General features: G+C 33.6%; 1 protein-coding gene across 1 annotated transcript; it reads left to right on the forward strand.

The window, feature by feature from the left end:
* The first annotated feature begins 6421 nt into the window (after nucleotides 1–6421).
* LOC140958994 (uncharacterized) lies at nucleotides 6422–7733 on the forward strand. Its single transcript, XM_073416671.1, has 2 exons — nucleotides 6422–7032; nucleotides 7410–7733. Exons 1-2 carry the CDS (start codon nucleotides 6524–6526, stop codon nucleotides 7447–7449), a joined length of 549 nt encoding a protein of 182 aa, XP_073272772.1. The 5' UTR covers nucleotides 6422–6523; the 3' UTR covers nucleotides 7450–7733.
* Nucleotides 7734–11048: the final 3315 nt, after the last annotated feature.

An 11048-nucleotide genomic window follows, 5' to 3' on the forward strand; every position in this document is an offset into this window, starting at 1 on the left:
ATGTATTTGATATATATTTTTCAAGTATTTATTGTTTTCACACATACTGCAATTTTCACTCATATGAAGGCTAATAAAAATAAAATTGTTTATTAGCGAGCGCACACACACATATATATACTATCAACTGTGTCAACTTTTATGCCCACAATTGACGTAATACTCATTTATTATATGTGATGAATCATATCAAANATATGTCAATAACTGATGTGACAATCATCAATTGAATGCGATGAAACATATACAAATTGTTCATCCCATAGACGAGTGTCATATCATGGACACGATAGAGTGAATCCAATAGAAGATTGTCATTGGTGGACACGATAGATTCACATTATATCAACACCATATATATCTTCAATCCAGTAGCCGATCATGTATGACATGTTTTTTTGTCCATTATAGTCTTTATTATTATGGGCTTTTGGTCAATGACCCATTTTCTAATTCTTCCTTGCAAACACTTTTTGATTTTCAAGAAGTTTGTGGGCTAATTCTACCAAACACCATTCAGTAAATATATTGGATGGAGTTATACAAACATAACTTTTGTTTTAAAACTATTTGAATATTTCCATCATTTACATGTATTCGAATTTTTTAAATAATTTTGACTTAGACCAGACTACAATTCATTGGATTTGCATTGAAATCGCACGAGTCTGCGCAGTGGGTGCAAATCAAGGGCATGATTTGTACTGAAAATGTTTGACTCGTGTGTGAGTGCGACACGCCGAACAAAATTGCTCACATAGGCTAACCCACCTTTTGGGATTTCGTTTCTTTTGTTATTTTCCTATAATATTAGACACCATCCGACGGGTCGTTTGGCCTTTCCCATGGCCTAATTAAGTGGATGGGTTGGCTTTTCGTATGGCCTATTAAATGGCTCGGTGGCCTTTCGCGTAGTCTAATTAAGCTAGATACTAATTTGAGCAGCCATGAATACGACTTTACCCGAACTAAAATTTTAAATTACAGAATTTTTTAATATTTTAAATTGATATACCGGACCTAATATCATATTAATCCAACATTATATAAAATTTACATATAAGTTTTTTTTAAATAAAATTGGGCCGACCACGGCTAAAGCCTAGGTGGCAATCACTGTGGCTCCGGCACTGAATTTGAGTGTCGTCTTGTATGCCAACCAATTGCATGCCCATATGCCTTTTCATAATATTGCTTGCCTCCTTGTTGCATATTGCTGCCTCAGTTTCCATTCGTGATAAAATTCAGATACTGCCTCAATTCGTCGGTGTAGTAATTTGTGTTAAATTACTAGTTGTCGAGTGTTGTATCATGTAAAACAACCGTCCACCGTGATCCTCGCTATTTTCAACCTCAGCCATATTACGAAATCGAACGACGACCAATGATTGGGTGAGAGCTTGTGGGCCTATCAGATATTGCTAGAATCAACATTGGGAACTCCTTACCTGTGTAAACCATTCCCTACAGTAGTTTAAGACACTAAATCAACATCAGGTTCTTTTTAAGGATTTTTTTTAATAAAAAAACTTTCCTGTCCAAATATAAATCTTAAATTAAAACACTGAAATAATATTCACAAAAACTTTTGTGTGACGATTTCACGAGTCAATTTTGTGAGACGAATCTCTTATTTAAGTTACTTATGAACAAATATTACTTTTTATTGTCAATATAGACATGACTGACTCGTCTAATGGATAAAAATTCGTGAGACCGTATCACAAGAGACTTAATAAATAATATTTTTGAGATTAAAGGAATCATTCCCTGCCTGCAGTGCCACAAACATTGCCAAATGCACGAACGTATAAGAATCTATCATCAACCTAATCTTGAATATTCCATCTCCAATTCTGCCGGCTTCTCATCCTTATTTTATACTACACCATATACAAAAATATTTCATCTTTCAATTTAATTTATATAGAACATAGTTTGCTCCGATACCATATTAGAATTCACCAAGGATTTCAAAAAAAAAAAGTGCAAAATCGCTCGTCGAGAGCATGAACAAGAGGGATGATGGTTTCCGGGGCGTGATGAGACCGAAGAAGATTTCGGATTGTTCGAAGGATAGGGATGAAGAGCTTTCATTCTTCCGAGATATACAGAAGCGTGGGAAAGAATCGGTTAGCCTTCTTCAGCCTGTTTCCGATGAATTCGATGCAAATGGTAAAATATATATATTTCTCATGTTCAGTTTTTGATAGCTTTCATTTTCCTAAAAAGTATTATCTGTTAAAATACAAATAAAATATCATCGTTCCAGTTGAACTAAGAATGTAGACTACAAAAATCTGCCAAAACCCGAAACCGAATCCATTTTAGAAACATGCAAAACAAAATCATGAAGTAGTTTCTGAATCATTTTAGGAAACTATGTGCTGTATAGAATGGAGTCCATTGGGAGAAAAGGGACGGGACTTGAATTTCTTGGCGAGGCGACCGCGAAAAACGACTACAACTGGTAATAAATCATGAGTAGTTTCTGAATCATATACATCCTAGTCTTTAGAAAAGTTTTTGTATACAGGTTTTTGCTCCTCTGCTTGATCAAAATTTTATAGTAGAGTAGGTATCTTGTGAGACGGTGTCACGAATCTTTATCTGTGAGACGGGTCAATCCTACCGATATTCACAATAAAAAGTAATATTCTTAGCATAAAAAGTAATAATTTTTCATGAATGACCCAAATAAGAGATTCGACTCACGAAATTGATCCGTGAGACCGTCTCACAAGAGTTTTTGTATTTGTAGTATATCTTATTTTCAGCCAGACATGTCAACGATGTTCGACGTGACATCCACAATGTCCGGCATGATCACAGTATATGTGTGAAAAAAAGTTTACATTATCCTCTTAAAAAAATTTGAATTTGATTTTGAATGGAATAGGTTAAAAACACCACCAGCAACACCTCTATTTGCATCACTAGAAATGGAAACAAATGGGCAAGAAATGGTCGTGCAAAAGGAGATACCTATCCTCCAGCCTCTTTCACGGGTCAGTTTTTCATCAAGATTTTATATATATATATTTTTTTAATGAATTCACCATTCATGCCGATTATCAAAATATGTTAGGCATGGAAGAAAGTGAAATTTTGAAAAATTTAGGATGTGGCAGAAAATATGTTATCATGGATATCAGATTGAAAAAGATAAATCACTTTTGGCCCCTCAATGATTTTAGAAAATAGCGGAAAAAAAGATATGTGAAAAAACTTGTAAGCGATAGGGATGACAACGAGTCAGATTCACAAGGATCTTAGATATACAAGACTTTTGATATTGTTGTAATTGGTTAAAATTTGGTTTCAGTGTGATAAATTCTTTTTTTTTTTTTGCATATTTAATCTATTTTTAAATTTTTATTAGAATGTTAACATCATGCTAGGATATGATGTTTCATAACATTAATTAGTGTGATTTTAGTTGGAGTGTTGATATGATATCGGACATGTGATAATATCAGACCCCTTGTCATTACATCGACAAAGGTCGAGTTAAATGTGTAAAATTTTTTAAGAAATTTTATTATGGGTTCCAAATAATATATATTCTGCCAACAAAAAATACTGTATGTGATCAGTTTGCAGGGAAGGATAAAAGTGCAAACACAAGATCCAACACTAATTCAATCCCCAAGATTGTTCCTCCAAGATCATACAAAACCCCAAATGGCAGACCAAGCATTTCATTTACAGACAAGAAAACCATGAAAACCACCCCTATTCCCATCAACCAACTCCAAACCATTCCACTCCCAAAGTCCAACATTAATCCCCACACTTGTATGGAGGAAACAAAGCCAAATTTCTTAGCTTCAAACCTTACAAAAAGCATGTTAAAGGCAGACACGAAGCCAAGTACAACAAACCCTAAGAGTAGAGGGGTATCTCCTTCTGTGAGGCCGAGAATCGCAGCTCAAGTCCATGGTTTTCCGGACGAAACACCGGCTAATCTCAGAACAACGAATCGGCCAGAATCAGCAACCAGAGGACGGCCAAGCAACCAAAACGCATCAATCCCACAAATCAAGCAAGCTGATACTAGTATGAAAGCAAGAAGCAGCCGACAATCGTGCTCACCGAATGTGACTCGAGGTCGAAAAGCTGAAACTGATGGTAAGGTTTCGCATCAAACTGCGAACGGGACACAAGTTGTAGGCAGTCGAATGGTTGAGAAGTTGATGAATGCAAGAATTTCGAATGCTGAGCAGAGACAAGGGAAGATAAAAATGAATGTTTCCATGGATGAGAAAGCAAGGATTGTTCCAAGCTGCAGTGAAGAAAGAGTAGGGAAGATTAAATTGCATGGTTCAATGAACGAGCGTCCTGGCTTTGGAATGGTGCCCAAGAGCTCGTTGGGTATGTCTAGCAAACACAAGGTATGTCATTAATTTGGAGTAGATCTCTTGTGAGACGGTCTCACGAATCTTTATTTGTGAGATGGGTCAACCTTACCGATATTCACAATAAAAAGTAATATTCTTAGCATAAAAAAGTAATATTTTTTCATGGATGACCCAAATAAAAGATCCGTCTCACAAAATACGACCCGTGAGATCGTCTCACACAAGTTTTTGCCATTAATTTGTTTTCTCATATCAATACTTTTATCATATAGTTTGAAATATTAAAAAGAAAATAACACATAATTTTGTATTTGGGCTTAATAAATACCACATGATCTTATGTAGGAGTATTTTTTATTCCATCTTTTTTAATCAGTCAAAATTTGGTTTCCATCCGCTATTAGTTGGTTCGTTTTTGCCTTTATTTAAGTTTTCAATGTTTAGTTTTGATACATTAACTATTAATTTTTGGATATTTTGGTCGTATTGCTGATATAACACCGAAAAATGCTGGAATAACATCGAATATTGCTGATTCGTTATATGTGTTATGTCAGCAATTGGACCAAAATAGCCGAAAATTAAAAGTTAGTGCAATTTTAGGAGAAGATAGAACCAAGTTTATTGTACGTGTTTGTATCTTTACGTCATTAATGTAGAGACACAATTGAACATTTAATACAATTTACTATTTATTATTAATTTTTTCATGAACTTAATTCTACATTGAATTATTAATGACTGCAGGAATTTCCACGAGACATGAATAAGACTGAACATGCACGCATAACTCCCGGAAGAAAATGATGTTATATGAATATGTATAATGTATGATATACCAATTTCAAATGTGTAAAAAAGAATTTTTGAAATATGGCGACCGAGTTCATGTAGTGGGATCGATAAATCTCCGACCTTGTGCTTTTTCGGAGATTTTTTGTATTTTGGAGAAATAACCTAATTTTGAACTTTGAAATTTAGTGCTTTGCATATTGTATGCAATGGGGTGTACGTATCAGGGTGCGCATTCGGTTAATTTGGTTATTGACGGAGTCGAAAAATCGATACTTTTCGTGAGTGATAGAACTAACATAATGTTTTGAAAAGTATGAAAAAAACTGAGAAACCAAACAAGAACATTCAAAATCCAGGGCAATGTGAAAATATAATAGCCCCATAATAAAAAAGAAATGGCTTCTTTATGTATAATTTTTTTTGGTCATTTTAGTATATTTTAATTTTTAGATTAGAAAATAACCAAAACTGAATTGAATAAATTGAATGAATTTTTTTTTCCCACAAAGAATACGAATTTTGATTTTGATTTTCACAGTTATTTCAATCTAATTACAATATTGTTAATCCTAGATGTAAGTAGGAATTCAAAATCAAGGATTCAAGTGCATGGGAATTTAAACGAAATGGTCTAGTGGACAATATAAAATAATTTTATCATTTTCTAATTTTTTTCGACAATTAAAATTTTTTATAGATAAATTTATATAATTTTAAAAAATTTCTGCCCAGACAATATTAACTTTTTCTATATTATATTGAAGTTACGTGTCTGGTCTTATTCCGTCGATTGCCAACAATATCTGAATTCATATAAGTAATTTTTTATATTGATTGGTACACAAAATAAGACTACAAAAAAAAAAAACCCCACTAACTCAAAGGAACGAAACCCAAATTTGAATACTTAGAAAATCAAAATCTAAAAAAAAAAACAAAACAAAACAAAATTTTTCCTATATTTTAACTAGAGTGTAAAAACTGAATTGATACAATTCGAATATTCTAAAAACTTTAATCTCGAATTCAGCTCAAAATATATATATTTGAACTCAAATTCGAAAGTCGAGAATTTTAAATTGTTTGCTTCGAGTTAGTTCGAATCAAAATTTGAATTCGAATTCGGCTCAAAATATTCGAACATATTCTTGAGTAATTCGAGTTTATATCATAACAAGTTAAAATAAAATTTGTAATATTTAATTTTAAATTTTTATGACTTTGTACTAAATGAGATATTCTATGTTGTTTATGCCAATCCAATCCAATCCAATCCAATCCAATTATTAATGGTTCTTATTTGATTTGTTCTCATCCTGGTAGGTAGGTAGGCAGGCACGTTGCTGAAACTTGAAAGCACACCGTTAATGGGGCTCTCAGCTTCGAAACGAGTTCGAAGACACCTCCAAGCCTCACCCCAATTCAGCTCAGCCTGCGACTCGGTCTACGCCAACTGCCTCTCCCTGAGCCAACACGCCTTCGCCGGAATTAAACCCTACCAGCTTTGCTCCGCCGTAGAGCAGCTCCACCACGTTTTATCCCACTCCCTGCCCCTAATCTCGAAGTGGGTCCCACACCCTCCGGACCGGGAACGAGTGGACCAGGCTTTCAGATCCGTGATTCGTTCTCGTGGGTCTGGTTCGACGGCGGGTCAGGAGGAGGACGCGGTGCTGGATGAGGCGGAGTTCGAGGAATTAGCGTCGGAGGTGTTTGCGGAATGTGTCGCGTCGAAAATGGAGAGAGAGACGTTGAAGAAAGTCGCTGTTGGAGTGGTGGGGATTGGTGGCGTGGGTGCGGTGGTGAAGCCAGGTAATGGTGTTTTGGTGGCGGCGATTGCTGCCTACGCTCTTGGTATTGGGATTGATCTTTATCTAAGGTATGATGGTTAATTTTTTAATTTTCATTTTATGTCAGTTCACATATAAAATAATAAGCATTTTTCTTTTTAAATCAGTTCACACACATTGTTACACATTAAAATTCCAAAGAAGATATATTTTGAGCATAAAATGATTTTGAACAAAATGATATGATAATATATTTCAAAATTTTGCCACGTAAACTGAAATTTGACTATATACAAAACCAAAATCTCGAAAAAAATGAAATATATAGTACTAAAATCACAAAAGGTTAATATATATATATATACATAAGTGTGAATAAATGATAATGTAACATCCAATCTTGTTGGAAAAGAAGTGTCTCAAAATGAATGTCATCTTTCCAACTGCAAACCCTCTGCGAATGTAGTTTTGGATCCCCAAATGTTTCCAAAGAAGGAAGAAGATAAACAGCAAAAGGGATATGACTTTCGACATCTCACTTGGGAGAAAAAGATGGGAAAAGCTACCAAGACTGAACGTATCTGCTGGTATGTGGAGACTTGAAAAGCCATGTGCTCTCAACGAATTTGGATTGATTACTTTTCAAATTTTCTCTTGCAAAACAAAAGAATACACATTTCATATGCATGCTTATATCTTGAATAGTAGAAAGATTGTGAATAGCTTGGAAGCATAAATGATACAAGATTTACCATCAAGTACAAATATATATTAACTTTGTTTTGATCCACTAATTTTTCTTATTTTAGGTTTTGGTTCGTTAATTTTTCAAAGTTTAGTTTTACTTCATTCTTTTTTTCTTCTAGTATTGTTTCGTCGGATTGCTAACATGGAATATGACAATACTGACACGACATTGAAAAATGTCGACGTGACAATTAGACCAAATTAACCAAAAACTAAAACTCAGTGAACCAAAATAAAATTTGAAAATTTAAGGGACTAAATCCCAAAATTGGAGGAATCAATAGACCATGATAATCATACCTAAATTCGTCTAATAAAAGAAAAATACTATTTGAGAGAGATTGCTATGAGCATAAACAAGAATTGAAGCGGTAAAACACAATGATGTCCCGATTTGCTCGGCTGGAGTTCCTCGAAATGCTTTATTATTGTCAGGATGTTCAACTAGCCTAACATCAAATCCCGTCGCAATAAACAAACAGCCGCTCGCAATCCACAGACCTGGACTGAGTGGCCTCGTAAAGAACCGTCAACGCCCGACTTTCCGACCATCGCAACGCCTCTACACATTCAGACGTGTTGGAAGTGGCAGTTATGTCTCCCACAGCGGCGTCAAAGGTCTAGACACACAAAACACAATGTGTCAGCACTACTCACAACGGAAGACCAACGAGAATCCGCATATTAGTTAAAACATTGGTATATAGATGCACCAATTTAAGAAAAAATACTATTTTATCGACAACACGGACACTAAACAATAGTTGCTAAAGTTATCAGTCGCGCTTGTGCGGGCCTAAGCTTGGGACGAGACAAAAACATTTTAAACTAAAAAATTTTGGATTTTGGTCCACGAGTTTTCAAATTTTGGTTTTTGTTCACTAACATTTAATTTTTTTGGCTTCCAGTCCTATTTCGCCAGAGTGCTGATGTGTTATCAAAAAATACTGAAATGACACCGGAAAATATCGATCAGTTGTCAAATGTCACATAAACAATTAGATCAAAATAACCAAAAAGTAAATGTTAACATTCCAAGACTAAAATTTGAAAACTTAATGGACTATAACTATGAATAGACAAAGCTAGTGGACCAAAAAAATCGTTTTTCTTAATAAATACAAGGGAGAAAATTCTAAAATTAGTCATTTAGAAGCTAACCTATATAGTTCAATAAATTTTTTTTTTTTTTGCAAGTTTAGCAAAATTTTCGTCAAAAACTATTTAGGTGAACTTAATTACATTTACATGGCGATTTTTTGGAATTTTTTTTTGTTTTTCTTTGACCTCAATTAATTGAATCAAGTAGACTGTTTCAATTACTCACGTTTCCAAATGGAAAGTTAAGATGCAATCTCCAATTTTCTTAGAAGAAAAAGAAATCTCGATTTTTTAAATGATGAAAGAATGAATTAAAGTATGATCATGAGAAAAAAGAATCCTCAAAATATTGATTTCCTAGGGTCTTGAAGTGACACAAAAGCATGCATACCTTGAGGTTGACAGACATTATGAGATCATTATAGCTCCCCCTGATGAAAGGAATAAATTCTAACATTATATCAAGTGGTGAACTTTTTCGACAGCAGCGCGAAATACCTCTACAGAAAACCCATAAAAAAAGTTGTTATATTTCGTACGTTGTTCGTCATGATGCGAGGTTATAAATCCATCAAACTGATTCCCACTCTTTGGGATCAAATGATATTCTGATTTAACAACAGAAATCCCCGGCCAGATCATGCATTCAAGAGAACCCGCCTCAGAGGAGGATTTATCATTGGTTAAAGGCTGATGTCCATAAACCTACTCTTCTTTCCCCTTTTCCTGTCACATTCACTACTTCGTAAGTGTCCTGCACTAATTTTCTATTCACCAAATGTATGCAAAGCTGAAATTCTTTATCAGTTATAATCAGATCGAAATAATGAGCACTCGCACGTTGAGAATTTATGTGGGCTGAACAAGTTCTTCTTATTGTTCATGAGAAGCCTTGGCCAATATTATTTTAAGCACTTGTCATCTTGTGATCCTAGCTCGCAGTCGCGGAGCCGGATAACAAGCTAATCACAGTGCAATGCTTGTTGAATAGAGCCCAGTTGTAGAATTTGAGGCGCACGGTTGGATGAAACAAATATGTGTAATCAACTAGACAAAAACTCTTGTGAAACGGTCTCATGAGTCAATTTTGTGAGACGGGTCTGACTCGTTTTCACGATTAAAGATTTGTAAGCAGAGTTGACTCGTTCGACGATTAAAGATTTGTGAGATCTTCTCACAAGAGACCTACTCGATCAACTAATACATGATCCTTCACAACAAATGATTAAGTGATTTTATTTAGAAGAATAATAATGTTTTTGCTTCTTTTTGTTTATTTTTACATTTATATTGCTTTACTTGTTTGATATTATCTTGTTCTATAAGTTGCGATACATGTACGTTCTAAAGTCCAAAGTTTAGAAAATTACTTTTGGAAAGCTAACGTAGCAAAATCGCTTGACTCACCACTCTTAAATTCATTAATATATATAAATATTATTTTTCAGTTATCTATAATATATCAACATCATTGTTGGGTAAAATAATAAATTATGTATACATTACTTGTTCATGTTAATAAATATAATAATTTTTTTACTTATAAATTTCATGTTTTAAAAAATTTACTTCATTAATTCAGATCATATCATTTTAATTTTAAACGGATGCCAATTTAATTTTATTTATTTTTAAAATATAACATATAAATAATCCCAAAAAAAGTTAACATACAAAAAATAAAATGAAAGTCCTAATTTATATTTTTTTCATTTATTTCCATTATATTCTTATCGGATATTTCTCCACACTTTATATTTGGGGAAACTCAATATTAATTATGTATGTTTTTTTTACTTGCAATTTTGATATGATATATTGTCAAATTTCAATCTTACCCGCTAGAAGAGGTGTTTGGGTCTGTACTTCTCCAGTGGGAACGGATATTAAATGAGTGCGTTAAAGGGTGACCAACTGCTTAAATCTTCATGTGTTTGAGCGCAAATTTTTTTTTTTTATAAACGTTTTTACATGAAATTGAATATAATAATGTAACTTTTTTTTTTTTAAAAAAAATCTCCTCCGAAATTTTAATTAACACTAGTAATTATTCTCTTTATTTAAGTTTTTTTTTGTAAGGTTCTTGAAATAAAAATTTATAAAGTTACGCTTGGATTGATAAATTTCAAATGTATTTTAGCTGTTTAGAGAAGTAAGATCATACACTTCAAATCCATATTTTGCATGTTTATATGGTATTTAATGTTAATAAAGGTGAATTTCAAGTTCACTCAATAATTATGTAATTTGAAATCGT

Source organism: Primulina huaijiensis, chromosome 2 (assembly GCF_012295235.1).
Source record: "Primulina huaijiensis isolate GDHJ02 chromosome 2, ASM1229523v2, whole genome shotgun sequence".
Classification (NCBI taxonomy): Eukaryota; Viridiplantae; Streptophyta; class Magnoliopsida; order Lamiales; family Gesneriaceae; genus Primulina; species Primulina huaijiensis.

What these genes read in the sequence shown, in the direction of transcription:
- LOC140958994 (XM_073416671.1), top strand. Translation starts at nt 6,524, where the DNA reads ATGGGGCTCTCAGCTTCGAAACGAGTTCGAAGACACCTCCAAGCCTCA. An exon ending in GGGATTGATCTTTATCTAAG is followed by an intron (nt 7,033 to 7,409) that starts GTATGATGGTTA and finishes CTGCGAATGTAG; the next exon opens with TTTTGGATCCCCAAATGTTT.